The sequence below is a fragment of the Temnothorax longispinosus genome, chromosome 1 (genome assembly GCF_030848805.1).
Source record: "Temnothorax longispinosus isolate EJ_2023e chromosome 1, Tlon_JGU_v1, whole genome shotgun sequence".
In the NCBI taxonomy this organism is placed as follows: Eukaryota; Metazoa; Arthropoda; class Insecta; order Hymenoptera; family Formicidae; genus Temnothorax; species Temnothorax longispinosus.
In genome coordinates, this window is record NC_092358.1 from 12,682,664 (window position 1) to 12,700,237 (window position 17,574).

General features: G+C 34.8%; 1 protein-coding gene and 4 long non-coding RNA genes across 7 annotated transcripts in view; 3 read left to right on the forward strand and 2 right to left on the reverse strand.

Moving 5' to 3' along the window:
- On the reverse strand, positions 1 to 1,536 carry LOC139809180 (uncharacterized). Its single transcript, XR_011731047.1, has 3 exons — positions 1,404 to 1,536; positions 1,188 to 1,330; positions 1 to 271 (listed from the first exon to the last, which is right to left on the reverse strand). It is a non-coding gene; the product is annotated as an uncharacterized lncRNA (long non-coding RNA).
- The window catches only part of LOC139809145 (RCC1-like G exchanging factor-like protein), a 25,908-nt gene continuing 9,471 nt past the window's right edge, over positions 1,138 to 17,574 (forward strand). For 2 of the 3 annotated variants that reach the window (XM_071771847.1, XM_071771855.1), the window contains exons 1-2: positions 5,909 to 6,341; positions 6,497 to 6,637. In XM_071771847.1, the coding sequence (XP_071627948.1) occupies positions 6,118 to 6,341; positions 6,497 to 6,637 (365 nt within the window). In that variant the 5' untranslated portion in view covers positions 5,909 to 6,117. Of the gene's footprint in view, positions 1,167 to 5,908; positions 6,342 to 6,496; positions 6,638 to 17,574 lie in introns of those variants that run through there. The other variant, XM_071771863.1, reaches the window with a different exon arrangement.
- Positions 6,644 to 7,430, forward strand: LOC139809173 (uncharacterized). The gene is made up of 3 exons (XR_011731046.1): positions 6,644 to 7,089; positions 7,205 to 7,327; positions 7,416 to 7,430. It is a non-coding gene; the product is annotated as an uncharacterized lncRNA (long non-coding RNA).
- LOC139809159 (uncharacterized) lies at positions 9,229 to 11,435 on the reverse strand. The gene is made up of 5 exons (XR_011731044.1): positions 11,296 to 11,435; positions 10,909 to 11,013; positions 10,564 to 10,820; positions 10,296 to 10,473; positions 9,229 to 10,189 (listed from the first exon to the last, which is right to left on the reverse strand). It is a non-coding gene; the product is annotated as an uncharacterized lncRNA (long non-coding RNA).
- Positions 10,771 to 12,981, forward strand: LOC139809166 (uncharacterized). Its single transcript, XR_011731045.1, has 3 exons — positions 10,771 to 10,912; positions 11,446 to 11,714; positions 11,805 to 12,981. It is a non-coding gene; the product is annotated as an uncharacterized lncRNA (long non-coding RNA).

Genomic DNA, 17,574 nt, shown 5'->3' on the forward strand with positions numbered 1-17,574 from the left:
ATGTCACTAAATTCCCTGCATAAAATGTCGGATTGAAAAGATTAATTTAAATTCTGCTTTCTGATGCGAAGAAAGGGATTGGTTCGCAAGAATTCACTTAGCTTAAAATATTCCTCGCATTCAATCGCAATCGATAACCTTCAAACAAATGCGAATTCTCGCATTAAAAAGGATTCACTTCTTCTGCTAATTGTTTTTGGATTCAGAGGCATACAAGATTTTCACGTTCTATTCCCAGTATCGCACTGAAAAGTATTGACCGTGATCCAATCTGAAATTGTTGCAAAGCAGAATTCATGACAAAATCTCGTGAATGCAAAACAATATTTTTGAATAAGACGTTTTATGCAGGGTTCTCACTTTTCCGCCAACGAATTTGATGGCAAAAGAGTTCGCGTGAAAAGTTTCACTTTTCGATGTTCCGCCGGATTACATGATCACGAGTTCACGTGGAACTTTTCACTTTTCGCCTTTCCGCCCTAGGGGAAAAGTTACATGATCGCTGCCCTGAAGGGTCTCTAGGTTCAATGGTATTTTGAGAGGTGAAAATTACAAAAGTGAACAGATTTAAATTTCGACAAATGAAATGAGGTTGTTCACTAACTTTTGCTCCCGCACAGGGGAGCCACTGTGCCTGGTAGTTAGCGGCGTTTGCGTTTGAAATTTGTTTCAAAGCAGCGAAAGAATCATTATTAATTGTGATAATAATGAGTGGCGAAAAATACGCAAATTGGTCTGTGGAAAAATTAAAAAAAGAGCTCCGTTTTCGGAGAGCAAAAGTAACGGGGAAAAAGAAGGATTTACAAGATCGGTAAGGTGAAATGTCATAAAAAATGAGGTTATTAATTCAATTAATAAATTTTTAGGTTTACAACACGTATAAGTGATTTATTACAATGGTGTATGAAGATGAAATGAATGTAATTATTTTCAGATTAATTTATTATGATCGAAATAATAATTTTTGTACGGAAAGCGCAGATGTCTCCGATAATTCATTATTCAACACACCGGATCCTGCAGCATACAGAGATATTAGTAGTAACTGTATATTACCACAAATAACAGAGCAGCATATACGGTTATTTTTGGAGAGATATAGCGTGAACGGAGACTTGCGCAAAGAAATGTACCAGAATGAATTTTTACTGAATGCTCGCATACCGGTACGTAATAACGAAACCTACCTTAGAGGACAGTGTAAGGCGCAAATGAGGAAACATGTCGCAGCTGACGGAAATACAGGTTTCACTGACTGTTTCTTCATGGTCTACACGTGGGATTTCTTCCAAAATCTGTCTGTCTGCACATCCATGCATCTCCATAATCTCTGTAACATTTATATATATATATATATTATTTATGAATAATGGAATAGAATACAATTATATAGTGGCACTCACCGCTAATTTTGCTGCTAGTATGATTGTCTCCTGGTCTGTCTAAAACTCCGGTCCCTTGTTTACTAGCTGCATTATGTAAAGCGTCTTCTGCATCTTTTTCCCTCCATTTGTCTCTGTGTCATCTATCACTTTCCTTGTGTTAACCTCGACCGTTTTATTGCTGTCTTTTAGTTTTTCTTCTGTAGCTACAATGTTTGTAGTACCTGGAACATTCACTTCTGCAATTTGAATACATGCTGTAACACAGTCTTCCTTCAATTCCATGTAGTTTCTATCTACAGTGCTTTCTGTTTCTCCAAATAACATTTTTCTTATATCAGAAGCTTTTATTCGCTTGGTATATAGAAGGTACTGCATGAGGTTTCAAATTTTTCCTTTTAAGCGTTAACCCTGTAAAAATAATTAAATAATATAATTTTATAGTGTGGTATAAGATAAAAGTTTACTCATTTGTGCGACTTACCCGTACATTTGGTTGTTTTAAAGAAATCATCTTCCTTAAGGGGATGCTAAAGCCGTTCAAATTACCGACAATTACAGTCAAAGGTCTCATTTCGAAACGGCTTTACAGATCGCAAAATCCTTTTACAGGAGTAAAGTAGAGGTACTAATAAAGGGTGGGATTGTCAAATAATTAGTAATAATTGAAAATAATTTTAAAATTCTGTCACCTCATAACCTTATTTTCTAATATAAACAGTTGTATACGTAATATGTACGAAATTAAACTTTCCCACCCTTCAGAAGACGTGCACAAACAATAACGTACCTTTGAAATTGAGATTGAAAGCCTGGAATAAAAATGAGAGCTTTGAAACGATCGTGTATATTTTTCACAAAAATATTCACGCAGAGCAGCAATTATGTCACAGCAGTAGTTCACGGATCTTGCGAGAGATGGCGCGATGGCGCACGCAGCTGTGGGCAGTTTCGGGGTTGGCTACATTGTCTGGTTCCTACACAGCAATCGAACCAGGACAGATATATGACCTCTATGAAGTTGGCCGGACAACTTCAACGTATCGAACTTTCATTAATTGGAATCGATTGGTGGTCGTTTGGTGGTCTTTGGTAGTCTAGTCCGATCGTTTGGTGGTTAGTCGTTTTCCTGTAAAATAAAAATAAAATTTCCGGTGTGAAGTTAGCCGGACAATTTTTATTTTTCAACCAATTTAACTTTTTTATAGCTCATTCGACGCGGAATCGTTTGGTGGTCACGAATATAACCGGTAAAACGTTTGGTGGTCAACCGTTTTCCCAGAAAATAGAAAAAACCGTATGCGCATAATGCCGTATTCGGAACAATTGTATTTATCACCCAAATTGACTTTGATAGGGCTCAATCGACGCGGAATCGTTTGGTGGTCACGAATATCGTCATTAAAACGTTTGGTGGTCAATCGTTTTCCTAAGAAATAGAAAAAACCGTACTCTCACGCCATTGGTCGCATGACTCCGTGACGTTAGCTCGGTAATTTGATGGATAAACATTATTTATCAATCAAATTGACTTCCATACGGCTCAATCGACGCGGAATCGTTTGGTGGTCACGAATATAATCAGTAAAACGTTTGGTGGTCAACCGTTTTCCCAGAAAAAAGGAAAAACCGTATGCTCACGCCATTGGTCGTATGACCCTGTGCTATTAGTCAGAAAAATTGTATTTGTCACCCAAATTGACTTTGATAGGGCTCAATTGACGCGGAATCGTTTGGTGGTCACGAATATTGTCATTAAAACGTTTGGTGGTCAATCGTTTTCCTAAGAAATAGAAAAAACCGTACTCTCACGCCATTGGTCGCATGACTCCGTGACGTTAGCTCGGTAATTTGATGGATAAACATTATTTATTAATCAAATTGACTTTCATACGGCTCAATCGACGCGGAATCGTTTGGTGGTCACGAATATCGTCATTAAAACGTTTGGTGGTCAACCGTTTTCCCAGAAAAAAGGAAAAACCGTATGCTCACGCCATTGGTCGTATGACCCTGTGCTATTAGTCAGAAAAATTGTATTTGGCACCCAAATTGACTTTGATAGGGCTCAATCGACGCGGAATCGTTTGGTGGTCACGAATATTGTCATTAAAACGTTTGGTGGTCAATCGTTTTCCCAAGAAATAGAAAAAACCATACTCTCACGCCATTGGTCGCATGACTCCGTGACGTTAGCTCGGTAATTTGATGGATAAACATTATTTATCAATCAAATTGACTTTCATACGGCTCAATCGACGCGGAATCGTTTGGTGGTCACGAATATTGTCATTAAAACGTTTGGTGGTCAATCGTTTTCCTAAGAAATAGAAAAAACCGTACTCTCACGCCATTGGTCGCATGACTCCGTGACGTTAGCTCGGTAATTTGATGAATAAACATTATTTATCAATCAAATTGACTTTCATACGGCTCAATCGACGCGGAATCGTTTGGTGGTCACGAATATCGTCATTAAAACGTTTGGTGGTCAATCGTTTTCCTAAGAAATAGGTAAAACCGTACTCTCACGTCATTGGTCGTATGACTTCGTGACGTTAGCTCAGTAATTTGATGGATAAACATTATTTATCAATCAAATTGACTTTCATACGGCTCAATTTGATTGATAAATAATGTTTGTCCATCAAATTACCAAGCTAACGTCACGGAGTCATGCGACCAATGGCGTGAGAGTACGGTTTTTTCTATTTCTTAGGAAAACGGTTGACCACCAAACGTTTTAATGACAATATTCGTGACCACCAAACGATTCCGCGTCGATTGAGCCCTATCAAAGTCAATTTGGGTGCCAAATACAATTTTTCTGACTAATAGCACAGTCATACGACCAATGGCGTGAGCATACGGTTTTTCCTTTTTTCTGGGAAAACGGTTGACCACCAAACGTTTTACTGATTATATTCGTGACCACCAAACGATTCCGCGTCGATTGAGCCGTATGGAAGTCAATTTGATTGATAAATAATGTTTATTCATCAAATTACCGAGCTACCGTCACGGAGTCATGCGACCAATGGCGTGAGAGTACGGTTTTTTCTATTTCTTAGAAAAACGGTTGACCACCAAACGTTTTAATGACAATATTCGTGACCACCAAACGATTCCGCGTCGATTGAGCCCTATCAAAGTCAATTTGGGTGACAAATACAATTTTTCTGACTAATAGCACAGAGTCATACGACCAATGGCGTGAGCATACGGTTTTTCCTTTTTTCTAGGAAAACGGTTGACCACCAAACGTTTTACTGATTATATTCGTGACCACCAAACGATTCCGCGTCGATTGAGCCGTATGGAAGTCAATTTGATTGATAAATAATGTTTATCCATCAAATTACCGAGCTAACGTCACGGAGTCATGCGACCAATGGCGTGAGAGAACGGTTTTTTCTATTTCTTAAGAAAACGGTTGACCACCAAACGTTTTAATGACAATATTCGTGACCACCAAACGATTCCGCGTCGATTGAGCCCTATCAAAGTCAATTTGGGTGCCAAATACAATTTTTCTGACTAATAGCACAGAGTCATACGACCAATGGCGTGAGCATACGGTTTTTCCTTTTTTCTGGGAAAACGGTTGACCACCAAACGTTTTACTGATTATATTCGTGACCACCAAACGATTCCGCGTCGATTGAGCCGTATGGAAGTCAATTTGATTGATAAATAATGTTTATTCATCAAATTACCGAGCTACCGTCACGGAGTCATGCGACCAATGGCGTGAGAGTACGGTTTTTTTCTATTTCTTAGAAAAACGGTTGACCACCAAACGTTTTAATGACAATATTCGTGACCACCAAACGATTCCGCGTCGATTGAGCCCTATCAAAGTCAATTTGGGTGCCAAATACAATTTTTCTGACTAATAGCACAGAGTCATACGACCAATGGCGTGAGCATACGGTTTTTCCTTTTTTCTAGGAAAACGGTTGACCACCAAATGTTTTACTGATTATATTAGTGACCACCAAACGATTCCGCGTCGATTGAGCCGTATGGAAGTCAATTTGATTGATAAATAATGTTTATCCATCAAATTTCCGAGCTAACGTCACGGAGTCATGCAACCAATGGCGTGAGAGTACGGTTTTTTCTATTTCTTAGGAAAACGATTGACCACCAAACGTTTTAATGACGATATTCGTGACCACCAAACGATTCCGCGTCGATTGAGCCCTATCAAAGTCAATTTGGGTGATAAATACAATTGTTCCGAATACGGCATTATGCGCATACGGTTTTTTCTATTTTCTGGGAAAACGGTTGACCACCAAACGTTTTACCGGTGATATTCGTGACCACCAAACGATTCCGCGTCGAATGAGCTATAAAAAAGTTAAATTGGTTGAAAAATAAAAATTGTCAGGCTAACTTCACACCGGAAATTTTATTTTTATTTTACTGGAAAACGACTAACCACCAAACGATCGGACTAGACTACCAAAGACCACCAAACGACCACCAATCGATTCCAATTAATGAAAGTTCGATACGTTGAAGTTGTCCGGCCAACTTCATAGAGGTAGATATATGATTGTGGCTGCGGTCCAGTAAGCGCTACCAAATGCTCCAAACGCCACGCTCCAAGTGCTATGAAAGGAGCGGTCCACGAACGCTTCGAGTGCTACAATCGCTATACAAGTGGACCAGGCTGTAGCACTTGTAGCAGTGGTAGCATGTGATTAGCACAATAGCGTGAATCAGAATGGAACGTAATATACCGATAATACCTATTGTAATAGCTAGTATGGATGTTTTTGATATTCCATCTTTATTCGAAGATGATGAAGATGATGTAATATATAATGCATGTATAAAATCAGTAATAGAAAAAGGTAAAACAAAACGGGAAAATATTCCTAAAATTGAGGGTTACGTGGAAAATATTGTCCCGTCACTTAGTGCAATGGAGTTTAAAAGCCATTTTAGGTAAAATTAATTCTATTATCTTCTTTTATTACAATTTATTCCTCATATATTTCTTTTATTATAATTTCCTTTTATTACATATTTCTTTTATTACAATTTCTATTATTACCTATCCTCCGTATTAAACGCTCATAAAAACATTCCTTTATTTTTAGAATGTTGCCAGAGACATTTGAGTTTGTCTTAGGACAGATTGCAGAACGATTGCAAAGAACTGCAAATGGTAATGAAATGATATCACCAGAAAAACAATTTTTAATTGCTTTATGGCGTATGGCAACGCCAGATTCTTACAGGTATGAATCATACTCTGTAATATTAATAAATGATCATAAATTTAAAAAGCATGTACGAATCCTACGTTTCCAACATTTACATGTGTAAGCAGACACATATGATCATAAAAGGCGATTTTTGGCGACTCTGGTATAAGCAACCAAAGGATACTAAATTGCACCAGAACCAATAGCAACCACCGATAGCAACTTTGATACATGTACCAAACCATACCAAACAATCGCCAAAAATTGCTTAAACTACTTATAAACAAAACCAATTATACTTTTAAAAATACAGGAATAAATATAAAAATGTTTATATTTCTTTTACTACCAGTAACACAGTACAAAGTAAAATATTACGAACCTGAGCTTGGATGGAATAATGTGCTTTTCTGTTAATTTAATTAACATATTTTAGATCAATACACACTAGATTTGGAGTAGGAAAAGCTACAGCTATAAGAGCGGTACGACGAGTTACTCAAGCATTATGTGGTCTTGCTTCAATATTTATACAATGGCCGACAGAAGAAAAGATTGAAGAAATTAAGCAAGGTTTTTCTCACGTTGGTGCCTTTCCAGGAACTATTGGAGCAATAGATGGCACACATATTAATATACCAGCTCCTAAGAAAAATCCAGAGGCTTATATTAACAGAAAAGGACATTATTCCATTCAAGCCCAGGTTTACAATTTTTTAGTTTGTATGTACTATGTTACTGGTAATAAAAAAGTATAAGTATTTTTAAATTTATTCTTGTATGTTTTAAGTATAATTGCTCTTGGTTGTAGGTTGTTTGTGATCATATGCGTGTGTTTACACATATAAATGTTGGAAACGTAGGATCCGTACATGATGCTCGTGTATTCAGGTTATCAACTTTGCAAGACTATATTGCAGACCCATCAAAATTTCCTAATGATAGCCATTTAAGGAGGTTGAAGCGATCCAGTTGAGTCAATTGACGGTTTAGAAAAAAGTTTTTTATTAGGTCATTAAAAAATCTGTATTAGGTATCATTTTATTCTCCATACGCTGCTATTGCATAAAACGTATAGTAAAAGTATCATATTATGCATCTTTCTATTTTAATTAGCTAAAAACGAAACACTTTTTTGCCAATGCCAACTTGAAAACTTGTAGTATTGCTAATTATTTCAATATAAAAATGGCATGAATATATGTTTTGCCGTTGATAGAATGAAATAATGATTCTTACTGGTAGCTCCCTTGACAATTATATAAGCTATCGATTTTTTAATAACTTTCCGTCGATTATATTAAATACGATTGAAACTTGGCAACGTTTCACTTTTATGGGGTTGGTAGCAGTACTCGCCTCTGTGTTGAGCCACGTAACGGCAGTTGCTAAACGTAAACATGCCGGTGAATTTTCTGTCATTCTGGATAAGAGGTTAGGTGCCCGCGTTTTGGCTATACCCAAATCCTGTCGGTATGTGCACGTTTTTGGTTCTCTTCCGTGCTGTGTCTACTATTTTGTAGTAATGTCAACGATTTTAGGATTCTCTTTTATGTTATGTTCACAATTTTTTGGTTTTCTTCCGTTAGATTCATGATTTTTTGGTTTTATTTCCAAAGGAGAATCAAAAAATCGTGGACATAGCACGGAAGAGAACCACAAAAATGTGCACATACCGACAGGATTCGGGTACAGCCAAAACGCGGGCGACGCTGCGTTGCCACATCTACCTACTCGCGAACTATCAACTGCTATTTCAGTCTAATTTCGATCGCTTTAACTTGTAATATATTTGTTATTAGATGGTGAATACGTGTTTTCTTGCGTTCTAAATGTTCGCATTAATTTACTGTACGCGTAGGCACGTTTTTTGAGCGTTTATATAGACTAGATATTAAAGAAAATTGGGATCAATCATCGCCGTCAACGCTTTCTCCATCTAACCCCATGTAAAACGACGCATTTTTGGAAATTAATATCTCAGCTTCTGGATGGTCAATAAATCTGAAATAATTCTCACACATGCGGTAGATCCTATACTATCATATATATTTTTTACAAACTAAAATCTAGAGTTGACCAAACTGCTTCAACCTCCTTAATAGGTGATGCTGCTTTATCCCCTTTCGAAACAATTAATGGTACCATACACGGATAATGGCCATCTTACACAGCGTCAAAAGAATTATAATTTTTGTCTTTCTTCTTCTCGTATGGTTGTGGAAAGAGCTATTGGCTTACTTAAGGGACGCTGGAGAAGCCTTCTTCATTATTTGGCGATAGAAAGTGTCGAGCGCATTCCTTATCATATTCTAGCATGCTGTGTGTTGCATAACATTTGTTTGATGAGAAATGATGAAATGGAAGCAATGGTCTTATTGTTGGATACTGAAGTTGTGTTTCCTGAAACGCGAGTGCAAAATACAGAGCATAATAGAGGTGAAGCAGAGGCTAAGAGGAATCTCATATGTGCAACACTTCGTATGAGATATGTGTGAAGGATAGTGATATTATATGTTAAATAATATATTATTGTGATATTTTATGTTTGTGACCAAAATGCAAGAGTATTTATATGTATGGTTTAACATTATAAATTAATTAATTAAAGTTACGCTATATAATCACAATTTAGACTTTTATTTCTTCTATTAATTACATACAAAATATTTTTGTACTTTTTATTAAACGCTTTTTGACTATAATTTCAAATACTCATATAAAACGAATCTGATTTAAATAATATTTTCTATAGTCAAGATAATCGTATGTATTGATACATAAAATATTCTAATACTGATAAATATGTTAATAACAAAAGAGTGAAATGGAAATTGCTTTAAGCGAACAAATAAGAATACTTAGAATCAAGTAACACTGTGTAATACAATGAAAAAATTAGAAGCAACTCTTAATACTTTATCTATTTAGACTAATATCACAAAAATAAGAAAACAAATAATACTTTTCGATTATAAGACAATATCATTTTTAGTTGCAATATTTCATGTTTTACATTTTAAAAAAATATAAATATATATATATTTCCTATTAATATTAATTAATATCTCATTTCTTAAGTTTAGTATTTCTTTGCAGTATTTATTATATATTAAGTATTATATTCAGTATTGTTTAGTATTATATATTTCTTATATTTATGTTCGTTTTTACCAACGTCGTTTAACTTGAACCTTAGTTCAATTCACCCTTTGTCTCTTTCTAATGGACTCCCTTAGAAACAGGCAAAGAGTGAATTGAACTAAGGTTTAAGTTAAACAACGTTGGTGAAAACGGACATTAATATTAATATGTGTTTGTTATATGCAATGTTAACGTGAAATATTGCAATTAAAATATAAAAATAAAAACTCTTTGCTTTGGTTTAAAAAAAAAATTATTGGTATAAGAATTGCACTTATTGTGCCAACAAAATTTATTACATTTTGTTGGCAATGCTTTCTAAAATATGTAACAGTCGCTCTTGTCTTGCCGCAGTCTCTTCATACATATTTTTTCTTTCTTCCTTATTTTCTTTCGCAATTGCAACCAGATCTTCCAAAGCAGTTTCTTCAACTTTCTTACCTAAAACCAAGATAAGACAATGAAAAATCCATTCATTATGTATCCATATTGTATAAAATAATTAAGTAATTTGCAAAATTTTCTTCATGTAACAATTTTTACTTACGTTTTTTAGGTCTTTCATTAGTAGAAGTAAGTAAGGATGGTGATAGAGACATCTCTGGAGATGGAGATGTGGTGTCACTGTTGCTGCAAATAGAACTTCCAGATGGGATGTCATTTGCAGAATCCAAAGTTAGAATTGGATTCATCCATGGTTTATGGCCAAACATTTCGTCCATAATCTGTAAAATAACATACATAGTTGGATTCTCAGTTATATAATTTAATTTCTATTCTTAATCTGACAGTGAATAAATAATGAAGATACATACTTCGAAGAAAGGCCAAGTGCGCCTGTTGTTGCCACTTTTAGCGTTGTGGTCTTTAATGTTTTTATATGTTTTTTTTTAACTGTGAAATTTGCTTTTACATTGGGGTCCTGTAATGTTGTAGGACTTTTCCTTTAATATTTGAGAAATTATTTCCCAAAATTTCTTTACGGATACTTTTCCTTTGATCAACAGGTCTTCACGATCCTTGTATGCTGCCAACAATAACCTGACTGCTTGGTTTACCCATCTAAAACCATCTGAAAAAATAAATGTTACACACATATATATTATATTAAAAACTCATTTAAACTTTACTTGAAATAATAAATACGAGACACAGCATACCATTGTAAGTTTCACTATCATCGACAGCTTCTTTTTCTGTTGTATCATCGCTTTCTCTTAAATTTTTCTTTGCGTTTTCCAGCAATTTGGTACGGTATGTTAAATCTAAGAAAAGGGAAGAGATATTTTGTACCGACAAATTACACATATACTACGTTTACGCGAGCGTTACTTCTGTAGTAACTTACGATAATTCCTTCGCTTAAACGGGATTTTCCTTCGCGTAAACGGGATTTTGTAGTAATTTACAATAATTTACTCCGCGTAAACGGGTGAATTATCATAAGTTACTACAGAAGTAACACTCGCGTAAACGTAGTAATAGTTTCCTAACCTAATTTTCCTACATATATTCAGAAATGCATGCAATACTTATGGAATATATACCGTCTGCACGAACATAATCTTCTTCTGTCACATTTAATACATATATATCACCACTTTCTTCATCAAGCAATTGCAATTTCCGCATTTTGATATTTTCAATACTACACAACAACACTACAACCGTCCGTATTCGAATCAATCCGATTTCAGATTTCTGCAACGCTACAGTTAACCCACCTCATGAGGAAGGGCATTTGGAGCGTCTTGGTAGCGAATATAATGACGTAATTCATGACGTCATCAGGTCTGTTTAGAGAGCCTCGTAGGGAGAGAGTGGCGAACTCGTCACGTGACCCCCTTTCCTCTGATTGGTCGCGGGCGTTAAAGCTCCTTGTGACGTAAAGAAGAGGTTAAAGCAGGTTAATGTTTACAAATTGTTACAAACTAAGGTTCCGTCGCGTTACAGCAATCGAGTCTCCGTAAGTGATACATTATTATTAATACTGAAATTAATACTGAACACGAAAAAATTTGCCCTCTTCGATTTTATATACATGAAATAAATTCAGTTTTCAGTGTTTCCTGCATATTATAAAATGCCTGGCAGGTGCAATGCTCCAAGATGCACAAATTCAAATAAAGAAGGATTTTGTTTAACAACATTTACTCGAGATCCTAAATTAAGGCAACAGTGGATCGATGCTGCTGGAATTCCGGATTCGAACCCTTCAAAATCAGCTGTACTATGTGAAGTTACAAAAGAAAGAAATAGAGAAGAGAACTTCTTACAAATCTATAAGGCAATGCAAGTAAAGTTAAAAAATGTTGTACAGGAAAGTGAAGTTTTAAGGGGAAGAGTTCATTGTTTACAAGATGATTTAATGCATATTAAGTCATTTGGATCTCACATATAACGCACTAACTCTTTGATGATGTTTGTTAATTCTAAAGGAGAGTAATAATCGACGCTGACTAGCAATAGCAATATATAAATTTATTATATCTCTGTGAGATATATAATAAATTTATATATTGCCAGTCAGCGTCGATTATTACTCTCCTTTTGATTTATTCACTGGCAAAGAAAAGGTTTATTCTTTTTTGGTTTGTTAATTCTGTATATATATTTCAATTATATAAGTTTCGTCTGAAAGAGATAACAGAATTCGATCTTGTACTTTTAATACTGATAATAATATTTGTACTATAAATACATATTTGTGCTATAAATGCATATTTGTACTATAAAAACATATTAAAGAATAAGTTATTATTTAAATATTTGTTTCTTTTACACCAAAACATTGTTCTTTATAAAGGAAAAGTTTTCTTCTCTTTCTTAAAATAAATTTTGTATTGTACAAAAATTACATGTTGAACATACAAAATTTCATGTAAGAGATATGTATTTTAATAATTAATATAGGACGTTATATATTATAATATTCTTATGTTGCTTTTGCCATTCCATGAACAAATAATAAATACATAGAGTCTATTAACAATTATTATTATATAATATTTATAGTTATTAGGCTTAAATGTAAGAGATTACAATAATAGTCAATCAAATAATGAGTTTAGAAAGTTCTGGAAGTTAATAGTAATGGAGTATCGACGATATCATTAATTTCATCAAGATTTCAGAAATAAAACCTTAAATCTATGCATCATATTTTCAACATTAAACTGTTAATAAAATATGTTATAACAGAATATGTAATAAAATAATTTTTAACAAGGAAATGTTATTTTATTTTTAGTCATAAAAAGTTTCATTTTTAGTCATAAAAGATTAGTTATAAACATTAGTCATGAAAAATATAAAACATTTTTCTTTTACACTTACTTTTTAGTATAAAACATTTATTTATAATACATATTTGTAATAAATTCGTAACGTTTTAATAGAAAAATAATTATGTTCTTTAAATTCATTGACACACTGGCCTTCCTCAGAACTTTTATTTTCTTGCTCAAACTTGCTTGGGAAATTATTCCTTGAAAATACTTTTTTATGAGGAAGAGATTCAACTAATTCATTGCATTGCAGTTCTTTCGACTGAATTTCTGCAAGAGGTTTCCTCTTTATAGATCCATCACACTTGCAAAAGAAACTTGGTATGATATTCTTTTTAATAAATTTCTTGTTGCCCACGCAGTATAACGCTGATGGACGAAAATGAACCTAAAATGAGAGGTACAAGTACATTAGAGAAAAATATCTGTTATACCATAATACATTTATACATACATACACTTCAGTACTAACTTCGCATAATACAGCTGATTTTGGAGGGTTCCAATCCGGAATTCCAGCAGCATCGATCCACTCTTGTCTTAATTTAGGATCTTGAGTAAATGTTGTTAAACAAAATCCTTCTTTATTTGAATTTGTGCATCTTGGAGCACTGCACCTGCCAGGCATTTTAATATGCAGGAAACACTGAAAACTGAATTTATTTCATGTATATAAAATCAAAGAGGGCAAATTTTTTCGTATTCAGTATTAATTTCAGTATTAATAATAATGTATCACTTACGGAGACTCGATTGCTGTAACGCGACGGAACCTTAGTTTGTAACAGTTTGTAATGCCCGATCTACAATAGCTGTAGTAAGCTGTAGTAAGCCTCAAGATGTAAGAAATTGACCAATCACAGTCGATTATTTTCCTCACATCCGCCTGTAATTGGTCAATTTCTTACGGCTTGAGGCTTACTACAGCTTACTACAGCTATTGTAGATCGGGCATAAACATTAACCTGCTTTAACCTCTTCTTTACGTCACAAGGAGCTTTAACGCCCGCGACCAATCAGAGGAAAGGGGGTCACGTGACGAGTTCGCCACTCTCTCCCTACGAGGCTCTCTAGGTCTGTTGTAGCGTTTCGTAGCGCTAAGTGGACCAACCGTAGCGCTGCTACAAACGCTCCGTAGTATTTGTAGCGTTTAGTGGACAGATATCTCGTTAGGCATTTTTACATTTTTTTCAATTATTACTAATTATTTTACAATCCCACCCTTCATTAGTACCTAAACTTTACTCCTGTAAAAGGATTTTGCGATCTATGAAGCCGTTTCAAAGAACGAGCTTTGAGAGATATGTCGTACAGATGCCTCTAGACAAGGACATATATCTTTCGTATTATTCCTTTCTCTCCTATGTATGTAATTTGCATGCACCCATTTATTCCTCTCTCTCTTTCTCTCCCCCTCTCTCATCCCTGTCCCTCTCTCTCTCTTTCTCTTACAAGTATACACTGGGTAGCTACTCTTAGTATGGTAAAATCAGGATTTTCTGGAAGAGTGGTGTTAGGATTCTAGGGTATATTTGAAGAAAGAAAAACGGTAATGTAATTTAGGACAAGAAACTCTATTTATTATAGTTTATATAATGAGTCTATATGAGTTATATATAAGCTAGGCCATTTTGACGCCGACGGCGGCGCATATGGGGGCGCGTATGAGGGCGCGTATCAAATAATATTATGAGCACGAAAAAATATACACGAAGAATTTATTTTGAGAATCAGAAATATTAAAAAAACGCGACAAAGTTTTTTTCCCTCCGGATGAAATTCCAACGTGCGCTTCTAAGGTCAACGCGCATCCTTTGCTAAACGAATGAATTCATATACACGTTTTGCTGCCAGATTTTTATTGACGTGATACAGACGGGTGTACATCTGAGTCTCAATAAAGCGCGAGTTTAATCGTAAATCAATTATGCGAAAGATCTTAGATCTTATATTCGTCAATAAAGTTATAAAATCCGCAAACAATGCAAAAATTTGCGCATAGTCCCTCGTGATCGAATATAAATGCATCGCGTCGCTTCGCTAATGATCGGATAAACACTTTCTCGAAAACGCAACAAAATATTTGCTCCACGAAATAAGCTCGCACAAATCGCATGTGACAAAACTGAAATTTAGCAATTATATGTAAAATCAAAAGCTTTAAATTAGTTTTTTGTTTTGAACAAGAGAAGTTGAGACACGTAGCGATAAAATTGAATGAATTCCCAACACGATAAAGATAAGTTTAATAATTTTCTTCTACGGCTTTCGTTTCCTTTTTAAGAAATAGAGATGTTAAAAAAAATCAATATAAAGTAATATGTAACAAAAGTTTCTCTTGGTGTAAATTTTCAAAAGGAGGAAAGCAAGTTCGAAAGAATAATATGATGAATCAACATTCTCTGAATACATATTAGAAACCATTTAATTTTTTCCCTACGCGTTGTGGGAAATATGACGGCTCCGTATAATTGTTAATTACCGCGAGACATATGCTAACGAACCGTCGTAAGCAAATTCCTCGAAACGTTCGCTACAAGAGAAAACGAAAACAATTTTGGGACAAGAACGGAAGCGTTCGTTTGATCATCATCGTCGTCATCGTCTTCGTTTCCGAAAAGATGTACGTACTCCACTAAGTAAGATAAATCATAATTATTCTTGATATCAGCATTCGCGGCATCCTATAAGTCCCGCTGGATAAAAACTAGATACTTTGTAGCATCCGAGTTTGATTTAGTCGGGCAACGTGAATAACACAGTTTCACGTTTGCTCGTCTCTGTGAAAAAAAAACGCGACGATTACCTTTTTCCTTTCTTTTCAAGTCCTATATGTATACTTGTAAACTTATAAATGTATAAAAACGATTAGACAGTAACAGAATACAATTTCTTTATGATTCTCGAAATAATCTTTTTGGATTTCTAAACACAAGGAAAGACATCTCTTTTGCTTATGTATTATTCGACAAATCATGCAATGATACCCTTCATGGAGTGCAGTAACGGCTGTCGCATACTGGCAATGGAAACGAAGACGAGGGCGAAAACGGATAAAAGATTGAAGCGCACTCGGAAGGGAAATGAAAGCACCGCGAGCTTCCTCTTCTCGACGGTCCTTTGACTGTATTCGCGAGGCAACGATACTTTACGCAAATATCCAGTATTCTGTATACAATCATAATTAGCTAATCATCCGTCGACGAAACATATATCGCTCGCGAACAGCCACTTCGGCGTAAACTGCACGTTATGCGCGTTCTCGCGTATCTCAATCACTATGACAAGCAAATATATATGAAAAAAAACATTCTTTTTGAAACAGAAATTGAAATAAAAAAAGACATCTTTTGCGAGGTTGCTATTATATGCTTGAAAAATACATATGATATAAAGGCACAAAATAAAAAAAGTATGCAAAATTATTTTTATTGTTAGTACAAAGTAATCGGAGCATGATCCTGGAGACGTCCCATGTCCGTGATATAGTCATCGTGGACGGGGCCTGGAGCCCACAGAAAAAATAATAAAAATAATTTGTATGTGGCGCGTATGCATATGTATGTGCGATTGCGTATGCGTGTGCGTGTGTATGTATATCTATGTTGAATTGCATTACTGGTTTTATGTAATATTATTTACTTTCGACAGTAACAATAAAAAAAATAATATATCATAATATATTTCATTTATATATGTATTTTCGTTTATATTTCCCAACATTTTATCAACGAAATATAATAAATAGAGTTTCTTGTCCTAAATAACATTACCGTTTTTCTTTCTTCAAATTTACCCTAGAATCCTAACACCACACTTCCAAAAAATCCTGATTTTACCATACTAAGTGTACGCTACCCAGTGTACTAAGAGAGAGAGGGACAGGGATGGAGAGAGAGAGAGAGAGAGAGAGAGAGAGAGAAAGAGGAATAAATGGGTGCATGCAAATTACATACATAGGAGAGAAAGGAATAATACGAGAGATATTTGTCCTTGTCTAATGAGGCATCTGTACGACATATATCTGTCAAAGTTCGTTCTTTGAAACGGCTTTATAGATCGCAAAATTTTTTTACAGGAGTAAAGTATAGGTACTAATGAAGAGTTGTTCTTTCATGTGCTCCCTAAGTTACATAACAGTTACAAACTGGTTTACTGGGATTATGTTATAATAATTAAGATTTTTATTCAGTTTTGTTATTTATACTGTTCATCAGCTGCCGTTACCCTCTACTCTGATGCTAAGACTAAGGTATATTTTTCTATATAAAGACAGAATAAAATTAGTTATATATAAATCAATACTATATATTTAATATTTATTGCATTTGTTATAAAAGTTATTATTTTACCCCATCAAGAATGGATAGATCCTTTGAAAGAGTTTTACATCATTCATTTACATTACAAGAAAAAAATTATTAGAGGTGCAAGAGATGCAGTAAATTGTCAAGTCTAATAAGTACCCGCGTCAATATACTATGTATACTAATTCACATTCTCAATTATGCTACTGTTATTATTTGTCATCAGACAATT